We start from the raw sequence: 19,394 nt of genomic DNA on the forward strand, positions 1-19,394 counted from the left end.
ATTTCAATTAAGCCAATCCCAATGAGAACCCAATCCAAAACAATGCCCCCCTCCCCACCCTCCCCTCCACGCAACAATGCTACAATGGTTTCCAACTGCAAACCACATGAAAAAAGGAGAGGAGAATAGGACACAAGATTTAATAAATAAATAATTCTCTTAGCTCTTAATAAGAAAGAACCAGCGGGAACAACAACGAGGAAGTTAGATGATGATGCAACTGTAATACAACAAAGAAAATAAGAAACTTAAACATCATACATGCAATATATATATTTGAAAATAATTAAGACAACAAAAACAAAATAAACAACCATACAAAAGTTAAGCAAATTGTTAACATAATGGATAATGGAACGAATTAAATACTAACCACATTTAGCAAATAGTCGATGAAGGAAAGAAGAAAGGAAAAGAACCGAACCCAAGTGTGCTTCATGTATGAATTTATGTTTAGATATTTACAAGTCAAGCAAAACAAATGCGCGTATACATCATATACGATTACCATATTCCTAACTAAAATTATTACAAATTAAAACTGAAATGAAAACCAAAACCAAACGACAAGAAAAACTTACAGAATTTGCATATTACTCTTAAACGATTAACAAAAACTATTGGTGTCTATACATACATATATAGTATATATTATAATTGTAATGAACTATATATACATATATACCCTCTATATATGTACCATTAACTTTGTATGTATGTAAAACGAGTACAGACTTTTGAGAACTGCAAAACGTATCGTCAAATATCCAAAGGCAAGACATATTTGTCACAGCTACAACTTGCTAATAAAATGCAAAAACAATATTAAAAAATATATTACATATACATACATATATAATATTAAGTGCTCAAGGTGATAGCTGCACTCATACACACACACATACACCCATACAGTATAGAGACACACACACAGTCACAGATAGACACATGCATACGCGCTGATTTGCTTTTGGTCGAAACTAAGAAGAGATACTACTAAAACCCCAAGGGACAGACACTCTGGAATCTGAAATTTCTTGAGTAAGTGCCTTAAAACGAAAGTCAGAAGGAGTCGGAAGAGTGGAAGAGAGAGGGGCTTAAGGAATGACAAATGCATTACAAAAATACATAAATTAAACGACTTAACGTTCTTTTCGAGGCATTTGATATAGCGAAAGAGGAGAAAGGATGATGCGCGACCTTTTGTTCAAACTTTACTAAACTGTTAGCCCCCGTGCAAACAACCAAACTAAGAATGTAGTTCCAGAAATCAAGCAAACAGAATAGTTAACTTTATGCTCCGATCTAAACTATGAATATATAAGTATATTGTATAATTACCTTCGCATTTCTACACACACACAGAGAGACAGAGGGAAAGAGAGATGTGTAACAATGATTAAGCCAAGTATTTGTTAGTGTTTTATTTTAGGCCAGTCTACGTTTTGTTCAACGCACACACCCAAAACATACACACACCACACTATAAACGAAAGCCCACACATAGATACGAGTACACAAAAACCCAAAACAAAACAGAAACAAAAAAGACAAAAAAGAAAACACAGAGAGAGATAACAACCGCTTTAGCAGAGTTAAAGAGAATTTGTGATTGTTTTGCATGTACCCTAACATTAAACGAGTATACAAGAATTAATAAAAATTAACAAGCAAGATGCGTAAGAAGGGAGAGGCAGTAGGGAGAAGCGAGTAACCAGTACGAGTAATAGCATTAATTGTCTAACAATAAGATTTGTGCATTATACGATAGTAATTCACTTTGAATTCGTATTGAAGTTTATCAATAAAGGGATACAATTTGATTCATATTCGCGGAGATCTTTTAATTAGCCCCCCCGTATTACATTCCATATACATATGTATTTTTCTTGTTTTTTTCTTTAATTTATTTATTTATCACAGCTTTGCCCTAAAAAGTATGCTACAAAAAGAAGATCAACTCGACTTTGTGGTGGATGTGGCTGCTCTTGCACCACTCACTGTGGCCATGGTCAGTGTGGTGGTGCTGGTGGTGGCATGTACAATGGTGGAGCCACCATGTCGCGTCTCCATGTGCCGCTGCAGATCGCGGCGTCGGGCCAGGGACTTGTGACAGATCCGACACTGATAGCCCGCCTCCGATTCGCCTTCAATGTCCACATCACTGCTGGCACCCTCGCCAACTCCTCCCCCACCCGCTGAACTGGGCTGGGTCTGGAGATGCAGGCGCACGTGCTTGTTGAGGTTGCTCGGATCGCCGAAGGGTCGCAGGCAGAACTTGCACTTGAGCGGCTTGAAGCCGGTGTGGGTGCGGATGTGGATCTTCAGGCCATACTTGCGGGAGTACACCTTGCCGCAGTAGATGCACAAGTGTCCCTGCTTCGAGGCACCCATGTTGCTGACAATCGCCTCGATCTGCGCTGCCGCATTCATGGGATGCGCACCCAAGGGTGTGCCTGCCATCGAAATGGAGGGCAGGTAGGAGAGCGTGCCAGCGGCCGCCGCAGTGGCCGTGGCCAGTGGACCCAGTGTCTGCATGCCCGAAATCGGACGAAAGGCGGAGAAACGTGGAGGAATCTGCAGCGGAGGCGAGTGGGTGGGCGAGGCCGAGGATGTCGAGGAAGTCGCTGGCGTCGGGGACATATGAGTGGCAGTTCTTTGGTGACTGCGGGCCGCCGCCTTCAGCGCATAGTGCAGGCGCATCCAGAGTATGTCCATGGCACTGCGGCCACAGCCGAGAGCCAGATGGATCTTCAACGGATGCGGGGTTTCAAAGGTGAGATGGCACAGGTGGCACGTGTAGCGACTGTTTCCTGGAAAAGCGAACAGCAGAAGGTTCAAAATTAGCTGAAGATCGTAGAGGATCATCGAAGAGCGTTGTGCGATCCCCTACCTTGTATGTTTAGGGGCGTCAGGAAGGGTATGCCCATGAGCAGCACCAGCTCCTCCCCGAACCAGGCCACAATCTCATCCTCACGCGCCACATCACGCACCAGTCGCACCCGCACCTGTCCGCCCTGCAGCTCAAAGATCGCATTGAAGCTGTAGACATCTTCGGAGAGCTTGATCTGGCGCAACAAGGTGGCGGACATGATCAGTTCCCCGTTGGACAGCTGGCAGTGGGCTCGGGTGCCGTCGGTGGGTGTGGCCGTGGAGCTGAGTAGGGCCTGCGTGGGCACGGAACTCGAGCAGGTGTCCTTTGGGGTGTACTGCGAGGTGTAGACGCCAGGACGTGGATTGCTCCTGATCCGCTTGGACGGACTCTGAGTGCTTGTCGTGGGCGTCAGTGTGGTCACTGGCGATGTGGTGGTTGTGGTCGGCGATAGGCTGGCACTGGGCAGCATCTGCTCGATGCGAAAGATCATGCTGGCCGCGGAGCGCTTCTGTGCGGGTGCCGCCTCCTCCAGCTCTAGACTATCCAGATGAGCGGTCGTGTGCATCGTTTGAGTTCGAATTTGATTCTGCGTTCCAATTGGAAGCAGCGGTCGCTATTTATACCTCATCCGTACATTCGCATTCGCACATCCTGCTTCCCTTATTTGGATTTGTTACGGCCTTGCAGTGTCACAACACGGCTGGCGTCAAGTGCAAGAATTCCCAGCCCAGTCGAGTCCGTCATGGGCATGGGCATGGGCTCTGGCACCGGCACCGGCTCCTGACATAGCTACGCACTTTGCAGCCGCCTCACTCACACAGCCACACAGCCACTCATCCATCCACCCATTCACCCATCCACACATCACTCGTAGAAGCATCTCATCTCCCTTGCTCGCTCGCTCCGGGCATCCCCTTTTTCCAGGTCTTTGCCTGGTGGTGGCTTGGCATGGCATGGCAAGTGCAACATCATGTCCTGTCCTCCCAAATCACCAAAGCACTAAGCCAAGCTAAGCGGCCTGTAGCAAGTGTGCGTATTCCTATGCCAATCCTCCTGCCATGCTCTCCCCTCTCAGTCTTTGGTTGGTCCTTTATTTTTTGGCTTTTGGGCTGTGCGCCCAAAGGCCTCAAATGTTTTTAATTGAAATTAAACGATCGTTTGTTGTTATATTCCCCGGATGTTGTTGCTGTAATGCCACCATATACAAATCGCATTCGCTATACTCAATGTCCTTGCCAACCACCTTCCTCCGTCCCTCCCTCCCTTCATCATTATGATGCACACTACAGTGCTCTCCCCCTCCCCTACCCGGCACTCGCACCCTGCATTATCCTGAATTCCCCGCTAATGCCTTAATATATTGGCGTGTATCGTTTCACTATTTGCGGTTTGGGGTGGGTCGTGATTTCTACGCTGCGGATTTCTGCTGCTATAGTGGTGGGGATTGAGGGTAGGCTGGCGCCCAAATAAGTTAATTGTTAATTGAGGGAGAGAGATATTAAGGGATTCGATTCTGCGGTTATTTTTTTGGATTGTTTTAGTCTCTAGCTCTATTTTTTCTCTTGCCTGTACGCTTGGTCTGAATATTTGATAATCAATTTTTAAATGCAATTTCTTGACTTACTGTGGCCCCTTACCCTGCCGGGCCCAAGACTGATACCCCTCTGCAGCCTACTCCGCTCCTGTTCGCTGACAAATCTGCTACGAGGCTAATGTTTTCATTATTGCGACACAATCGCTGCGGCATGCCACCCCTTGGCGGGCGATCAACAGGATAAGGGCCAGCGATTGGCAAAAACATGTGTTGCCAGTCACACAGCCGCCGCTCTGGCTTGACGCTTCAGACTGGAGACTGGAGTGGGAGTGGGAGAGTGGGAGACTGAAAGAACAGCCCTTGAGCAAGGTGTACCAGGCCTGAACCAGAACCAGTCCAGAGGACCGGGCCAATTTCGGTTTGGTGTTTGCTTGTTCATAATAAGTAGGCCGCCGCCACATGGGTGGTGGGGGAGTTGGTTTTTCATTTGAAACATTTTAATTTGCAGTCGAATCCGAACCATTAATCGTTACTTCAGCGATAGACATAGCCCCCACCGTCGCCACCCGTCTCGTTGTTATCGCATCCGTGGCAGCCGCCACCGGCAGCCAGCAGGTCCAAGGCCTCCTGAATCTCAATGGGGATGGGTGGAGGCGTGGGCAGATGATCACCCATCGGTTGGAAGCCATTCTCGTCGGCAATGTAGGTCAGGGAGATGGCATCGCCCTCGGGACTGGTGTAGGAGAAGGAGCCCTCGGCCACCTGTGCCTCTTCCCCCTCCACGCCTGCATTCTTCAGGTAGCCCATCTCCTCGGCCATAATGCCATTGCCGGTCTCGTATTCATACTGTTGGGAGATACTGTTGGATTTTAGTTGGTTTTACGGGTGGGTTACGCTCCGCTTACCTTGTAAGACCCATCAGTGTTGACTTTGGACTCCAGTTTGATGATTGGTATAACTTCTCCGCCGCCGCCTCCTCCTCCTCCTCCTCCATTTCCATTTGATGGCGGTATATATCCATTGTTAGGGGCAGAAGGCGGTGGTCCATAGCTGGACTTAGGTGGTGCAGGCGGAGCTCCATAACTGGGCTTCGGGGCAGTTGGCGGAGGTCCATAACTGGGCTTAGGGGCAGTAGGTGGAGGTCCATAACTGGCCTTAGGCGGTGCTGGTGGCTTCTTTGGCGGTGGGCGAGGAGCAGGCGGAGGAGGCTTTGGCTTCGGCGGACCATAGCTATTACTGGGCGGAGGCGGCGGTGCTGCTGGCTTGGCGGGCAGATAGGTGGCCGGAGGACGAGCACTTGGATAGCCCGCAGGCTGGGCCCAAACGCAGCCCAAGGCGATGCACACAGCGAGTAACAACAGAGTGAACAGCTTCATCTTCAATGCGAACTGTGGCTGCTGGTCATCCACCCATGGGGTTTTTATACACCTCACACTAGTCTCTGGTGCTCTGGCGTTGACCGCGACCTGTTGCCCCCCCTCGAGTGGAGTCAGGCACGTGCCACGGCTTCCGTTTGTAATGGGAAAAATGCAATGAAATCGAAATGGCAAACTGAAAACTGGGCCAATGCAAGTGCACTGGCAGAAAAAGTGCCCCCAGCCGATTATGGCGCAGCACAGCACAGACAAATGCTAATAAATTGAGTGTGCAATCTCAATCGGGGCAAAACCCCTTTGGGCTAATCGCTAAAAACAACAAAACCCGCCCGGCCACAAGCCAAAAACTTTTAATTCAAAACCAATTTTCAACAGGATCAGGCAACACCTGCATGACCAACCCCGTCCAAAGCAGGGCAAAGCGGGGCGGGGCGGGGCAGGGTCCAAGTCCAACCCCCTCATGATCCTTTGCCTAATGCACTTTGCCTGTTGCCAAGGGGGTGCTAAGCCCTGGGACGATGTCGGCTTTAGTCAATCGTCTATTAACTTTTTGCCAGTTCTCGTTCTCTACTTCTGCAGCGGGCACAGTGGGCCGCACACTGGCAAGACAATGGCTGCATTTTCCTGGGCTGTGTTCTCTCTAATATTTGCATGCGTTTGCACCACTGTTTCGAGGGGCTGTGGCTGCTGTTGTGTGTGTTTATCATTTGGTAGCTCAGCTTGTGCCTGTCGTGGATGCCGCTAATATTGAACCCTCCCCCAGATACCATAGCATGGCTAATGGCAATGTCGTTTGCAGCTTGTCCTACTTGTAATGTGCTGGCGCACAGCTGACGCGCTCCCATGGACCGAACGCCCGACAACCGAGAGTTTGTGGATTTTGTGAACCTGTCCATACAGAGTAGAGGAGAGCAGAGCGTCAGGGCGTCAGGGCGTCAGCTGTGTAGCTTGTGGAACGTACCATGTAGTCACCAAGCAACCACCATCCAGGAGAACCAGGAGAGCTGCACCGGCTGCATAAACCAACAATAGTCGGTCCTTGGTCCTTGGTCCTCGGCGGTGGACGCTTCGATACGCACCCATTGCGCATATTCCACGCCCGCATTCGCATTCGTCGAGCATCCGAGCGATTCATAAGGCGAATTCTGACAGAGCGGAAACGATCTGATTGCAATTTTTTCATCATTTTCATTATTCGAGCTATGCCGAGGGTTGGGCCCGATTAAGTTCTTCTAAATAAACATTTAGATGAAGCCCGTTGATAAATTGGCCACTGGCCCTCGCTGACAGCCTCAATTTGATGCGCGGGAATCTCTGCAACTGTTGCGAGACTCAACAAAATGCTAAAATAATACAAGTAAGCCACATGGCCATGGGTTTTTCCTTCGAGTATCTTCTAACTCTCTAGCAGAGTATTTATCTCAGACTCCCATTGTGTGAGCTTTCTTTTTCTTGCTTAGAACAAAAGTTGAGCCATAAATAATGACGTAATCCCACTCTGACTTCGGGCTACGCAGAATGTTATTTGTTTTCATTATACATATGACTTATTTCGGCTGCTGTGCTCATCTCAGTGGCCGCTGCTCATCTTCAGTTGGAGTTAAGCCACAAAGCGAACGACAACGAACCACAAAAAGTTCTTAGCTAAAAATATTTCAAATAATCTATTCAGACCCCATAAAAGTGCAATGAAATTGGTTGGTATACAAGTAGATCCGTATAGAATCGTTTGCTAATGATTAACTCTTGATATTTCTGGTGTTTAGTTTATACAAATCTTGTGTGTGATTTTGCTGCCGGCTTTGGTCTGGTCAGCGGCTCTGGAGAAGGGTGAGCGTGAGGAGGCTCTACACTTCAAGTAAGTCCAATGGGATCTTCTTTTATGGATCAAAGCAAACTGTGTTCCTTTCTCCCTACAAGTTTTCACACTGAAAATGGTCATCAGAGGACCGAGGACATAACCTACACTGTCAGGCCGGAAACGGATCGGGATGCCAGGGAGCAGGGCACCCCTAAGCCCGTGGAGTATCGTGGCGGCTATAGCTTCATCTCAGCGGATGGCTACGAGTATCAGGTGCTCTACAAGGCCAATAAAAATGGCTTCCAGCCCTATGTGACGGCGCATAAGATCAAATCGGATAAGAAGATCTAAGCGCCAATATATTTCTTTTGTGTTGTGATAGGCGATAAATAAACCGAATTTTTAACAGTGTATTAAGCGTGGCCTCAAAGCTCTCTCTTTGCTCCGGTGCAAGTCATGGCTAAGCGAAGCTTTTGATCGTCGATCGTTGATCGTTAATCTTTGGTATACAGACGGAGATTGCTACATCAGCATATTAATGAGGGATACCCTAACCGTAGCTGCGGCTCCTGAGACTGTGGCAAACGGTTCGAAACAGTTTTCAGATCTATTTCAAGTTTACTTTCAAGAGTATTCAAATGCAAAAGGGGGGACTTTTATAATGTGATTTTGTAATATGATTTTCCTCTTTGATGTTAGGGCATTCATGTCTCGGTGTTTCCCCCCAGGCAAGACTTTCTTTTCGTGCGGTTGCTTGATTGGTTTTCCGTTTGATGGCATTTTAAATGTAATGCACATTTTCGAGAGTCGCTTGTGTGGGGAACTCTTTTCTGATTTATTATGCAAACCAAATTAGAGACAAGGGATTGGGCAACCATCTTGGGCTTACTCAGCAGTTCCCCCGTGGGTCCAAACATTTAAGTTGCTTACAGATGAGTCTCTTGGCTGTGGCCTCGACGAAGAAGCCTCATTTGACTGCCAGCCGCGTTGGTCGTCAGTTCGGTCTTCGGTGGATAACTTTTAACTTCCATTCCCATTCATACCCGTGAAGATGATGAATCTGTTTATGTTGGCTGGCACGGAGGAGGCTGGAAAGGGTCTCAATATCAACAGCAAGCTGATCCATGGATTGGTTCTGCTGCTGGCCTGCATTCTGCTGGGCGCCAACATCAACAGCGCCTCCTTTGCACCCGGCACTGTGCTGGACATCATGCTGGGCGAAACTACCGTGGAGCAGTTCAAATATATACCCCTCGCCGACGGCTATGAGTTTGGGTGAGTTTTCTTTGGGTTGCGTTCCCCTGTAGAGTAATAATCTGGAACTATTCTTCTTTGTTCAGTTATACCCTGCCCAATGGCGCCCATCGCGATGAGATTGGCAAGGTGCTCAGCGGCACTTCGGCTGCCAAGGATCTGGAGAACGCCAACAAACTGGCCCGCAACCATCGCCCCTCCCGCGAAAATGGCCTCAAGGTGCGCAAGCTCTCAGGCAAATCCCTCGCATCTCTGGCCGGTTAAGCACTCAATGCCCCTGCACATCATTCCACCATTATTACTTTTAATAGTTTTCCCCTCTTCGAATTAACTGCCATAGTGGCCAAAACAGTGTCAACTGCTTTAGGTTTATTTATTAGTATGTTTATGTGTAATCTGTGTAAAAACAAATAAATACGATTCATCACCCAAAAGTGGAAACTTGTTGGTTGCGCAATGCATTAATGTAAACAAAAGGCGAACAGATGCGAATGAAATGCTGTGATTATCAAAATTATGTGCTAATAATGAGCACATTTTGTTGGGGATTTTGGGTCGCTGCAGTCACGTGTTTAACCAATGCGCAAAATTTAAAACTACATAGAGTTTATCTAACATATATTCGATATTATTCGATATTAAAACAAACGCAACTTTACTTATATTTCAAACGCTGTTTCTTTTCTGATGGGCTTATATTCCAATTGGATTCTAAAAAAACATCCAAGGAAAATGAATGGTATATATTTTAATGAATATTGAATGAATTTCTACTTTTCTCTTATCATTTTATAACAAAATCTGCACCATTTCTACGGCGTTCAAAATTAATTTTGAATGAAAGCAGAACCCTTTATCTTACTGGAAATATTGGTAAAATTCCGGGCTGCTGCGGACACATTTACAATTATCTGAAAATATCACGGAATTTCACTGAGTTTTGTAGTTTATAATCAGCATTAATCTTATAGGAAATTACCAGCTAATAATTTAGTATTTGTGTATTTAGTATTTGTGCTTTTATTTTTTTTTAGTTGGCAGTTCCACTGCCTGAAAGTATGCCCAGATATCAGCACGACGGTTTAAGTTTTTTGCCTAAGTCTTTTGATTTGCTGCAAGAAAATGAATTAAAAACTGGTTTTGCCTTTAAAATGCTTCTAGCATCAATTAAATACACACAAAGCTGGTATTTTATGAACCAAAATGTAGTAATTAATGTTTCGCATGGAAATGTATTTTTGCTGCACATAAATTGAAATTTAATTGCACTTCACGGCAATCAATCGTATTGGTAGGGTGCGTTTTTGGGCCGAAAGTCAACACACACATGTGACCCAACAGAAGATGCAGCCCATGCCATACAAGCGACGCATAAAGAACGGAATAAATGATCAGAGGCAGCAATAAAATTAAATTATACGCACCATTCTTAATGTCAAGTGTCAGCAGAAGTACATTAAAAAAATATTTCTGTGTTTCTTTGTATCTGCTTTTTGCGGCATGCAAGTATTACGAAACGAAATGCCTTCGACTGATAATAAAGAAATTAAAAAACAACACTAATGTGACATTTACATACTCAAAGAAGTGCGGGGGTGAGCGCAGGGCAGGGCATTGGCGATATAGAAAGAGACGGGGGGGACAAGCTATTAAAACATTGCCATTAACGCTCAAGTGCTAATTTTGCAGACCCACTTGAAGAGGCTGCTGCGAGCTGCGAGCGAACCAAGCCGGCGGGTTGAACGTGAAAATCCGAATCCGAGTTCGAAATCCGAAGAAACCCGATTCCGTGGCCGAACTCGTGCCGATCTGGGCAAAAGCCGGGTCTGGTATCCACTCTGTGGCGTGGTGCGTGCCGTGCCGCCTGTGAGCGAGCGAGTTGGCAACAGCAGAAAAACGGCAGCTGAATGGGCAGTCGAGGCGGACAGTCGAGGCAGACAGAAAGACAGACGGACAGAGCAGAGAAGCAGCATCTGGCGCTGACCTTGAAGACGTAAATGTGAAGACGCATCCATATAAATATGTATTGTAGCTGTGTCTGTAGCTGTAGCTGTGTGGCTGTGTGGCTGTGTGTGTGTGCATGTGGCTGTGTCTGGGGCTGGGGCTGGTATCTTTGGTGTCTGTGTTTATTGAAAGCGACAGCGGGGCCCCAAAACAAGAGAATCTCTTGTTCCCAAAGTTGAAAAACCTGTCGATTGGCAGCCTGATTAGAACAGTTATGTAAATGAATGCATAAATTTATATATTAAGTTTAACGATAAGGAAGAAAACTATTCACGCTGTTCCTCTTCTGATACGACTATACATTCTCGTATGTGTATGTATGTGTACGAGCATCTGTGACAACGCCCCCGCACACACAACCACACACACACACAAACACCCCGAACATTTCGCTTCACACTCTGACCGATCGATCAAAGCCAGATCAATTATGCAAATCCAGCAGCAGCAGCAGCATGATAAATGCAGCTCGCTGCAGATGCCCTCCAAAAGTCACAGAAGAAGATCAGCTAAGAAATATTATGCAGTCACAAGAAATAATTGAAAACAGCTTCGATTTCAAGGGCCAAAACCGTGTTAATCGCAGCTTAAGCTGCAGTATGTACTTGAGGTTAAAGCTAGAACCATATGGATTGTTCGCTTTGAAGTCCACAGAACTTGGCCACGATGTTCACCTTCGTCTGTCTGTCTCCTAAAGTAAGGTTCGCTTCGAAGGAAACCAAAAACCTATAGGAAAAATGTCAAAATGCCAAATTCTGCAGCTGGCTGAAAATCGAAACAAGAAAATGTCTTTTTAAACGGCATTTGGCAGGAAATGCCAAACCAAATGTCCAAACCAACACCCTGCCAATGCTTAGGAATAAGATGAAGCTGTTGGCACAATTTCAGACATTGCCGTGTGCCCACGAGTGCCCACGGAGATGAGAGGAGGAGGAAAGGGAGGATGGGCATACACGGAGAACCACGGCGTGCCAGAGGCCGACAGATGACCAATACAAAAACTCGATTGACCGGCTTCTTCTTCGGCCTGTAGCGGTCAACGAAGGTGGCATAAATTGGCAAACAGAAACGGAGACAGAAAATAAAAAAAAAACAAAAAACCACAAAAGTCAGAGATTTAAATTGCATGCGAGCTGTAGTTGTAGGTTACTCGATGGATTTTCGTATTTTTCTTACTGTTTTTGGTGCTTGTTACCAAGCACATGGAGGCAGCAGCAGCAACAGCCGCACATCAATCGAAAGCTGTAAAGGCCGTTGCATATGCCAAAAGTCATGCTGGGGCTCCATCTTCATCAGCATAGCCTGTCCAGTCCATCTGCGACTGCCGTGCACTTTGGCCATCACACACAGTCATATATGTACCCAGGCACAGCCGCAGCCGCAGCCACAGCCCCATCTTCAGGCCCAGATTGGAGACAAGCGACAGAGTGGAGTGCTCGTGCTCGTGTCCGCGGCTTGAACTTGCTGCCCTGCAAATTGCATCGCTCGACAGTACTTGAACTTTGTGGCGGGTGGCGGTTGGCTGCTGTTGCAGTTCTGGCTTTGTCTCTGGCTTCCCAGCGTTCTAGCTTCCCATGGCATCTGCTGTACACAACCTTTTCCCCATGCCTCCTCATCTGACTAGCTGGCAAGCATGAACTTTTTCAAATTTTCTAAAGCAGCAGCCACTGTTGGCTGACTATAATACCTTTCAGCCGAGTACATCGATGCACAAAGCCGCTTTAAATGTTACTTGTCGCAGCGACTTTGGCGACTTTGGTGCATCTTTGGTAAATTGAAAAAGAAAAAAAAAAAAAAAACAAAATAGAAGTAGAGGCAGCAAGAAAAACAAAAACAAAAACACTTACACGCGGTCGCAGCCAGAGCCACGTTTGTTGGCTTCTTCCACAACTGTGCAAATTTATGACGTTTGCAAATGCAGCCCCGACCAGAGTGCAGGCAGTATAAAATGCAGTGGATGGCAATGCATCGCCACCATTAGACAGTCGGTAGTTTGTCCATCCGCAGTTGAACGCTAAGAGAATCGCGCAAAATGATGAAACTGGTAACGTTAAATGCGATCTGATCCGAGGATAATCCATCGGGGATAACATGAACTTTGTTGTCCTTTGCACAGATGCTAGTCGTTGGATTTATGGCCCTGATCGCCCTGGCCACCGCCCGTCCCCAGAACGATGTGGAGGTGCTGGAGTACGAGTCGGAAAACATTGGCATTGGCGGCTACAAGTTCAGCTATAAGCTCAGCGATGGCACAACCCGCTCCGAGGAGGGTACGGTCAATAATGCTGGCACCGAAAACGAATCCATATCCATACGCGGCTCCGTCAGTTGGGTGGCACCCGACGGTCAGACATACACCATCAATTTTGTGGCCGATGAGAATGGCTTCCAGCCAGAGGGCGCCCATCTGCCCAAATAGGATGATGTTGATTAGCCACAATGGAAGATGATCCTGTAAATACACAACCAGTCCCCCATCCTGTATCCTGCATCCTGCATCCCCATCTGTTTTCCCGCCACCATAGGACGAGCCATAGCCATAGGACGAGAGTGAAGGAGGTGCTGTGCCGTGCTGTGCCGTGCCAGTGTCCTCTCAGTTAGTAAGTCGATCAGTCAGTCAAGTCAGTGTCGTGCATTGTTTTCTCTATTTTGTTACTCGCATTAAAGCCGAACTTTCGTTTATCGAAATACCTTTCATTTTCATTTATTTACAAACAACTAAGAATACAACCAAATACTAATTATGCCAATTAGATATGGGGAATGTGTGCACCCTGAGGCTGGAAGCCATTCTCATTGGCGGTGTAGGTCACAGTGTAGGTCTGGCCATCGTCTCCCAGATAGGAGTAGGAGCCGGTCACCTGGAGGGCATCCTCTTCGGGTGCGATCTTCTTGAGTGTGGCCTGCTGCTCCTGCTTGCTGCCATCGCTGGTCTCATAGGCAAAATTGTAGCCATCGGACAGGACCTGCGATTCCTGCTTGACGATCTGCACCTCCTCGGCGGGCGCCGCCATGCACAGGGCAATCGAAAGGAAGACAATCAGGAGGACACACTTCATCTTTGGGCTCTGGCTTGATACTGCTCTGGCTCTAGTACCGCCCTGAGTTGGCTTTTATATGTGCAAAAGAGCAACGCTGAATGCAATTAGCACTTGGAGTGAAGACATCATCAATATCATCCCGATATGACCGGCTCCAGCTGAGGTCGGACAGTGTTAATTAAGTGTCTCTGCTTGAGGGGCAGTGAAAATGAAAAGCAAACAGTCCGCAAAAGATTATCGAATGTCTGTCAAGAATTGTGGCCCCTTCAAAGAAGAGTCTCGTTTCCCCCATGATCTTGGACTTGGTCGATATGCAAAAACGATTCCCAAGAAAATCTATTTTTATGAAGTTTTAAATGAATTTCCATACATGTGGTTTATTAGCCAAAAACTAGTATTGATTTCAAGTTTTGTGTCTCTCATCGCTTGATTTTGATTTAATTTTAAACTAGTTCCCGCCGCTCGACTGCTCGTCTGCTCGACTCAACTCAAAATCACACTATAAATAAGCAGATGGCCCAGCCTAACAGTATAGTTATCTTTGAAGACTTCAACGATCTACACAATCCTTTCAACATGAAGTTCCTCATTGTCTTCGTTGCCCTCTTCGCCCTGGCCCTCGCTGCCCCTGTTGAGAATGATGCGGTAGTCGTCCGCTCCGACTCTGACGTTGGACCCGAGAGCTTCAAATATTCGTAAGTCCTTAAGCAGAGCTCAACATCAACCAGCAGGATCTAACTATGACTCAATTTGGATAGATACGAGACCAGCAACGGAATCAGCGCTCAGGAGGCTGGACAGCTGAACAACGTCGGCTCCGAGAATGAGGCCATCTCCGTCAAGGGATCTTTCTCCTGGGTCGACCCTGATGGCGTCAGCCACACAATCAGCTACATCGCTGATGAGAACGGTTTCCAGCCCGAGGGCGCTGATATTCCTGTTGCACCCGTGGTTTAAGTTTTTAAGATTGAAATAAATTGTTTATAAAAAAGATGAATACGCTTTGAGTGGGTACGAAAGGGTTACGGATGCAGTTGAAGAATGGATAACTATATCCATTGAAACATTAGAAATTTCCCAACAATGCAATCCTAGCCTTTGGGATATATATTCTGATTCCTTATTAGGAATTGCTACTTCGAATTGATTTAATCGGTTAGCAGCAGTTCAGGCTACGCGCTTTGATCTTTAAAGAAAACAAGCGATGCTTTTGGAAAAAACCTCCTGCCATTAAATATCAATTATTCAAGTGGAAAGTATGTATATATTTATCGCTTCTAAATGGAAGTAAAGAATGAAATCCGACTTGACAGTTAATTATTATAAAATCATTTTTTCTACTTCGAAATTCGTTGGTCATAAAAATATCCATTTAATATAATTCTAATATCTATTTGAATTTATCCTTTGATATGTGAAAAATACCTTATACATACTTTGCATTAATCGAATTACTTTGCACTAAAAGTTGCTCATGTATCCTATTATTCTTTAAACTACGGATATCTAAGACTACTTTTTTGGATAGCTAGGGATAATTAATTACTATTTCTTTCTGTATGTAATGTCCAGACACTTATTATTTCGATTTACTGCGAAGAGAAAAGAAAGCTTTTCATGACTTTTCTTATTTAATATTTCCTATTATTTTAAGTAAAGTTTAATGACAGAAATGAAGCCTTTTCCTGTTTAAATATTATCCTCATGTACTGACAATATTTTGGAAGATGAGAAAGGAGCACCGTTTTTCGTAAAGCAAAGAATTTCAAAAATATTTTTCTGAAATATTAAATCTTTTTGAAATTCGAAAATCGGAAACTATGCAGAGAAAAACATACAATAGGAGATTTTCTTCTTATAAACTGATTTATTTTAATTTGTTTTTGGCCTAGGCAACAGGAATATGAGCGCCCTGGGGCTGGAAGCCGTTCTTGTCAGCAATGTAGTTGACGCTGTAGGTCTGTCCATCATCGCCAATGTAGGAGTAGGAGCCACGCACGACGATGGCCTCGGCTTCAGATCCCAAATCTTCCACATGTCCTTTCTCCGAAACCGACTTTCCATCACTCGTCTCCACACTGTCAAAATAAAGCTCAAATTAGTAGCTGCTCCATGGAGTTTCATTTTTATTTTATGGCTTACGCGTATTCGTAGCTCTCGGGCTGAACGTCCGAATCGTAACGGAGGACTACCGCATCGGAATTGGGACGGGCAACGGCCAGGGCAAAAAGGGCAACGAGGACAATGATGAACTTCATTTTGGAGGTGATGGTGGTGGGAAACTGTGCGGATTGTTGAAGTCTTCGAAGAGAACTAATGCTGTTTGGCTTGGTCATCTGCCTATTTATAGTCGTCCACTCTTGGGTTCGGCAGCTGGAGCTAGTTGAATGTCTTGCAAATTATAATAAATGCAGAGCAGATGAAACTTGAAGCTGATGCTAATTTGAGCCAGGTGTGAGGTGTAACTCTATCGACTGCATAAAAAGTATTTGAAAAATGTCGTGGGCACATTAGGAGAAGAAAATTAAAGCTCATCGATTGCATTTTGTTTTAAACAAATTGATTTTCTTTTTATTCATTCATCATCGTGTGTGCTTATGTGTGGAAAAATCCATTTTAGGCTGCTGGGGCGACGGGCAGATGAGCGCCGGAGGGCTGGAAACCGTTCTCATCGGCAACATAGGTGACGGTGTAGGTGACACCATCATCGGCGACAAAGGAGTACGAGCCATGGACAACGATGGCCTCCTGCTCGGTGCCAATGTTCTTCAGCTGACCATCCTCCTGCTTCTTGGTGCCATCGCTGGTCTCCAGGGCGTAATTGAATTTCTCAACTCCCACATCGGAATCGAGGCGAACGATCTGCACTTCGTTGGGGCGGGCGGCGGCCACGGCGAAGAGGGCGAAGGCGAGAACAATCACGAATTTCATGTTAAAGGCTGTGGCTGTTGTGTTCCTGAGAATGCTGACAACTGTCTGATGCTCCACTGCCGTTGGGTGGGTGCATTTATACTCGCGTACAAACGCCAAATGCAAAAGTCAAAGGTGGCCCACAATTTGGCCAGTTAGTATTTATGTATATAGATCTGCTTTCGAGATAATAAGCGCAGCGCATTGCCTCGCATCATTGTTTCCGGTCAAACTGGATTAGCAGAATACAAATAAATCGGAATGCGCGTATCTAACTATTGTCATATAATCAGGTCCACTCCACTGCAGTTTGATGGCGACGAGATGGAAGACGGAAGGGGAAGATCGGATTCAGTTCGATTTTCTTGCCGCGTTTATTTAATAATCAACTTAAAACCATTATAGATAGAACAGCTCTCGGTTTGTGCTTCCAACTTCCCCACTTTAGTTGCCAATTGGCACATTGGGCAGATGAGCGCCCTCGGGCTGGAAACCGTTCTCATCGGCGATGTAGTTGACGGTGTAGGTCTGTCCATCATCGGCCACAAAGGAGTACGAGCCGCGGACAACGATGGCCTCCTGCTCGGTGCCGACGTTCTTCAGCTCTCCCTCCTCCTGGTGCTTCTTGCCATCGCTGGTCTCCAAACTGTCAAAGGAGGGTATTGTCAGTGGATAATCCTCAAAATAATCGGTTCCAGCGATTAAAGTTGACTTACGCAAAGTTGTAACCCTCTGGCCTAACGTCCGATTCCAGGCGCAGGATCTGAGCATCTGCATCGGGTGCGGGTGCAGCCAGCACCACGGCAAAGAGGGCGGCAAAGACGATGGCGATCGTGTACTTCATGTTTGATTGGATTGGATTGGGGCTTTGATTTGTGATGAACTTGCGACCGAGCGGCTAGTCAATGTTACTTGATTTGTGATGTCTGTGGCCATGTCCAGGCGCTTATATAGTCGGGTCGGAGGCCGTCGATTGAAGAAAAGTTAGTCGAAAATAAAAATGACTAATTACACGCCGAGCACCAAAGCTAACAAATTGTCTTGAAAAACGCACCAACAACAGATGAAACAACGAATAAAAACAAAAAAAAAAACAACAACAAAAAAAAAACAGCTACACCAAAAACACAGAAATATTAACAAAAAACAAAAATCCAAAAACTTCTAAGGCAAACAAATCGATGCCGTTTTTAGGAAATACCTCATCTCATCATCATTTGCATTTTTCGTGAATCAATCAAACCAATCGTTTCCAAGTTAAAGAAGACAACAACCAACAATATTTTTTTGATAATCCACGGGTGTAGTATTCATAGTTTTTGGGCAAATGTTGGTAGTAGGGGTGAAAAGGGGCTTTACCCCTGCAGCAAAAGATCGTATCAAAAATCATAAAAAATTTGATTTGAAGCTAGTGACAATTGGAAGTTGTTTTCCTTCAATTATCAGCTGAGAAATCAAAGGAAAGGTTTTCCCCATAAAAGTATTTCAATATCCTTACGAAAATCGCAAAATTATGAGTACGAAATCGAAAAATAGTACAGAGGTACGGAGGCCAATCCACAAAATTACGATAGCAGCTGTAGAAGGAGCTAATTTTTTCAACAATAGTACAGGGGTATATTTTTAGCACAGATAGATCCAACTGAATGTACACTACATAAACATAATGCATAAATATCAAAGAACTTCCTAAAGATTTCTTAAATTATTTCTAGAAGATAATTCCCTCTAAATAATATCAAAACAATTTTACTTTTTTGAGTGAATGAATCCTTTTTTTTATTATGATGATTTTTTGCTGAGAGGAAAACTTAAACATAGTTAACACATTGTTGCTGGGGACTCTGGAATCCATTTGGATTTCCATATCGAATGGGATTTACTGGACGGCACGGGGCAGATGGGCGCCCTCTGGCTGGAAGCCGTTCTCATCGGCGATGTAGTTGATGGTGTAGGTCTGTCCATCGTCTCCGACATAGGAGTAGGAGCCGTGCACCACCATCGCCTCGTGGTCGGTGCCCACGTCCTTCAGCTGGCCCTCCTCCTGGTGGGACTTGCCGTCGCTTGTCTCCACGCTGCATAAAAAATTAAAGAAAAAAGAGTCGAAAAAACCAGTTAGTGTGACGACCTTGACACAGTTACAAGTCGGATGGGGTATTGGAGGATTGCAGAGTGAGAGGTACTACTATAAAAATAATAATGGCCACTACTTACGCGAACTTGTAGCCCTCGGGCTGCACATCCGAGTCGAAGCGCAGCACCTGCGCCTCCTGCTGGCTGGCCGGAGGAGCAGCCAAGGCAGTGGCCAACAGGCAGGCGACGGAGAAGGCGACGGTGGCAATGGTGAACTTCATCTTGCTGGAGTTGGAGTTTGTTTTTTGTGGCTGGGACTAGGCTGGTGTGCTGTGTGTTCGAGGAGCTTGCAGTTAATGCATGCAATTCGAGCATCGAGTGGCCAATTTATAGCAGCAGCGACTGGCGATTTCCGACTCCTTTGGCAATGTAATGTAGTGCGTGTAATTACCAGGGGAACCGAAACCCAAGCCCAAAATCCGAAAATGTAAAGAGTAAGTGCAAGAGTAAGAGAAACCCGTTTTTC

At 45.7% G+C, this 19,394-nt stretch overlaps 11 protein-coding genes across 11 annotated transcripts; 4 read left to right on the forward strand and 7 right to left on the reverse strand.

Annotated features, from left to right (window-relative positions):
* Positions 1-1,956: 1,956 nt before the first annotated feature.
* Positions 1,957-3,440, reverse strand: LOC111071527 (zinc finger protein 672). Its single transcript, XM_022362932.2, has 2 exons — positions 2,894-3,440; positions 1,957-2,813 (listed from the first exon to the last, which is right to left on the reverse strand). The coding sequence occupies exons 1-2, from the start codon at positions 3,438-3,440 to the stop codon at positions 1,957-1,959; spliced, it is 1,404 nt and encodes a 467-aa protein (XP_022218624.1).
* A 1,503-nt stretch (positions 3,441-4,943) lies between these two features.
* Positions 4,944-5,785, reverse strand: LOC111071563 (pupal cuticle protein 20). The gene is made up of 2 exons (XM_041593453.1): positions 5,315-5,785; positions 4,944-5,255 (listed from the first exon to the last, which is right to left on the reverse strand). Exons 1-2 carry the CDS (start codon positions 5,783-5,785, stop codon positions 4,944-4,946), a joined length of 783 nt encoding a protein of 260 aa, XP_041449387.1.
* Positions 5,786-7,394: 1,609 nt separating this feature from the next.
* LOC111071578 lies at positions 7,395-7,991 on the forward strand. Its single transcript, XM_022362996.1, has 3 exons — positions 7,395-7,482; positions 7,552-7,643; positions 7,706-7,991. The coding sequence occupies exons 1-3, from the start codon at positions 7,474-7,476 to the stop codon at positions 7,935-7,937; spliced, it is 333 nt and encodes a 110-aa protein (XP_022218688.1). The 5' UTR covers positions 7,395-7,473; the 3' UTR covers positions 7,938-7,991.
* Positions 7,992-8,543: 552 nt separating this feature from the next.
* LOC111071560 lies at positions 8,544-9,330 on the forward strand. Its single transcript, XM_022362972.2, has 2 exons — positions 8,544-8,861; positions 8,927-9,330. Exons 1-2 carry the CDS (start codon positions 8,638-8,640, stop codon positions 9,102-9,104), a joined length of 402 nt encoding a protein of 133 aa, XP_022218664.1. The 5' UTR covers positions 8,544-8,637; the 3' UTR covers positions 9,105-9,330.
* Positions 9,331-12,781: 3,451 nt separating this feature from the next.
* Positions 12,782-13,532, forward strand: LOC111071576 (endocuticle structural protein SgAbd-6). The gene is made up of 2 exons (XM_022362993.2): positions 12,782-12,888; positions 12,961-13,532. The coding sequence occupies exons 1-2, from the start codon at positions 12,877-12,879 to the stop codon at positions 13,261-13,263; spliced, it is 315 nt and encodes a 104-aa protein (XP_022218685.1). The 5' UTR covers positions 12,782-12,876; the 3' UTR covers positions 13,264-13,532.
* Positions 13,533-13,927, reverse strand: LOC111071577 (larval cuticle protein 65Ag1). The gene has a single exon (XM_022362995.2). It carries the CDS (start codon positions 13,901-13,903, stop codon positions 13,595-13,597), a length of 309 nt encoding a protein of 102 aa, XP_022218687.1. The 5' UTR covers positions 13,904-13,927; the 3' UTR covers positions 13,533-13,594.
* Positions 13,928-14,341: 414 nt separating this feature from the next.
* Positions 14,342-14,869, forward strand: LOC111071575 (larval cuticle protein 65Ag1-like). Its single transcript, XM_022362992.2, has 2 exons — positions 14,342-14,580; positions 14,644-14,869. The coding sequence occupies exons 1-2, from the start codon at positions 14,399-14,401 to the stop codon at positions 14,840-14,842; spliced, it is 381 nt and encodes a 126-aa protein (XP_022218684.2). The 5' UTR covers positions 14,342-14,398; the 3' UTR covers positions 14,843-14,869.
* Positions 14,870-15,744: 875 nt separating this feature from the next.
* On the reverse strand, positions 15,745-16,450 carry LOC111071528 (larval cuticle protein 65Ag1-like). The gene is made up of 2 exons (XM_022362933.2): positions 16,028-16,450; positions 15,745-15,963 (listed from the first exon to the last, which is right to left on the reverse strand). The coding sequence occupies exons 1-2, from the start codon at positions 16,219-16,221 to the stop codon at positions 15,774-15,776; spliced, it is 384 nt and encodes a 127-aa protein (XP_022218625.2). The 5' UTR covers positions 16,222-16,450; the 3' UTR covers positions 15,745-15,773.
* LOC111071529 (larval cuticle protein 65Ag1-like) lies at positions 16,429-16,874 on the reverse strand. The gene has a single exon (XM_022362934.2). The coding sequence runs from the start codon at positions 16,814-16,816 to the stop codon at positions 16,502-16,504; it is 315 nt and encodes a 104-aa protein (XP_022218626.1). The 5' UTR covers positions 16,817-16,874; the 3' UTR covers positions 16,429-16,501.
* Positions 16,875-17,150: 276 nt separating this feature from the next.
* LOC111071533 (larval cuticle protein 65Ag1) lies at positions 17,151-17,722 on the reverse strand. Its single transcript, XM_022362938.2, has 2 exons — positions 17,512-17,722; positions 17,151-17,441 (listed from the first exon to the last, which is right to left on the reverse strand). The coding sequence occupies exons 1-2, from the start codon at positions 17,637-17,639 to the stop codon at positions 17,240-17,242; spliced, it is 330 nt and encodes a 109-aa protein (XP_022218630.1). The 5' UTR covers positions 17,640-17,722; the 3' UTR covers positions 17,151-17,239.
* An 852-nt stretch (positions 17,723-18,574) lies between these two features.
* On the reverse strand, positions 18,575-19,311 carry LOC111071554 (larval cuticle protein 65Ag1). The gene is made up of 2 exons (XM_022362966.2): positions 19,010-19,311; positions 18,575-18,870 (listed from the first exon to the last, which is right to left on the reverse strand). Exons 1-2 carry the CDS (start codon positions 19,147-19,149, stop codon positions 18,675-18,677), a joined length of 336 nt encoding a protein of 111 aa, XP_022218658.1. The 5' UTR covers positions 19,150-19,311; the 3' UTR covers positions 18,575-18,674.
* Positions 19,312-19,394: the final 83 nt, after the last annotated feature.

The sequence above is a fragment of the Drosophila obscura genome, unplaced genomic scaffold (genome assembly GCF_018151105.1).
Source record: "Drosophila obscura isolate BZ-5 IFL unplaced genomic scaffold, ASM1815110v1 contig_1, whole genome shotgun sequence".
Classification (NCBI taxonomy): Eukaryota; Metazoa; Arthropoda; class Insecta; order Diptera; family Drosophilidae; genus Drosophila; species Drosophila obscura.

What these genes read in the sequence shown, in the direction of transcription:
- LOC111071533 (XM_022362938.2), bottom strand. Translation starts at nt 17,639, where the DNA reads ATGAAGTACACGATCGCCATCGTCTTTGCCGCCCTCTTTGCCGTGGTG. An exon ending in CCAGAGGGTTACAACTTTGC is followed by an intron (nt 17,442 to 17,511) that starts GTAAGTCAACTT and finishes CTCCTTTGACAG; the next exon opens with TTTGGAGACCAGCGATGGCA.
- LOC111071529 (XM_022362934.2), bottom strand. Translation starts at nt 16,816, where the DNA reads ATGAAATTCGTGATTGTTCTCGCCTTCGCCCTCTTCGCCGTGGCCGCC.
- LOC111071575 (XM_022362992.2), top strand. Translation starts at nt 14,399, where the DNA reads ATGGCCCAGCCTAACAGTATAGTTATCTTTGAAGACTTCAACGATCTA. An exon ending in CCCGAGAGCTTCAAATATTC is followed by an intron (nt 14,581 to 14,643) that starts GTAAGTCCTTAA and finishes CAATTTGGATAG; the next exon opens with ATACGAGACCAGCAACGGAA.
- LOC111071554 (XM_022362966.2), bottom strand. Translation starts at nt 19,149, where the DNA reads ATGAAGTTCACCATTGCCACCGTCGCCTTCTCCGTCGCCTGCCTGTTG. An exon ending in CCCGAGGGCTACAAGTTCGC is followed by an intron (nt 18,871 to 19,009) that starts GTAAGTAGTGGC and finishes TTTTTTATGCAG; the next exon opens with CGTGGAGACAAGCGACGGCA.
- LOC111071528 (XM_022362933.2), bottom strand. Translation starts at nt 16,221, where the DNA reads ATGACCAAGCCAAACAGCATTAGTTCTCTTCGAAGACTTCAACAATCC. An exon ending in CCCGAGAGCTACGAATACGC is followed by an intron (nt 15,964 to 16,027) that starts GTAAGCCATAAA and finishes TTATTTTGACAG; the next exon opens with TGTGGAGACGAGTGATGGAA.
- LOC111071527 (XM_022362932.2), bottom strand. Translation starts at nt 3,440, where the DNA reads ATGCACACGACCGCTCATCTGGATAGTCTAGAGCTGGAGGAGGCGGCA. An exon ending in GACGCCCCTAAACATACAAG is followed by an intron (nt 2,814 to 2,893) that starts GTAGGGGATCGC and finishes TCGCTTTTCCAG; the next exon opens with GAAACAGTCGCTACACGTGC.
- LOC111071563 (XM_041593453.1), bottom strand. Translation starts at nt 5,785, where the DNA reads ATGAAGCTGTTCACTCTGTTGTTACTCGCTGTGTGCATCGCCTTGGGC. An exon ending in ACACTGATGGGTCTTACAAG is followed by an intron (nt 5,256 to 5,314) that starts GTAAGCGGAGCG and finishes ATCTCCCAACAG; the next exon opens with TATGAATACGAGACCGGCAA.
- LOC111071578 (XM_022362996.1), top strand. An exon ending in GAGGAGGCTCTACACTTCAA is followed by an intron (nt 7,644 to 7,705) that starts GTAAGTCCAATG and finishes TCTCCCTACAAG; the next exon opens with TTTTCACACTGAAAATGGTC.
- LOC111071560 (XM_022362972.2), top strand. Translation starts at nt 8,638, where the DNA reads ATGATGAATCTGTTTATGTTGGCTGGCACGGAGGAGGCTGGAAAGGGT. An exon ending in GCCGACGGCTATGAGTTTGG is followed by an intron (nt 8,862 to 8,926) that starts GTGAGTTTTCTT and finishes TTCTTTGTTCAG; the next exon opens with TTATACCCTGCCCAATGGCG.
- LOC111071577 (XM_022362995.2), bottom strand. Translation starts at nt 13,903, where the DNA reads ATGAAGTGTGTCCTCCTGATTGTCTTCCTTTCGATTGCCCTGTGCATG.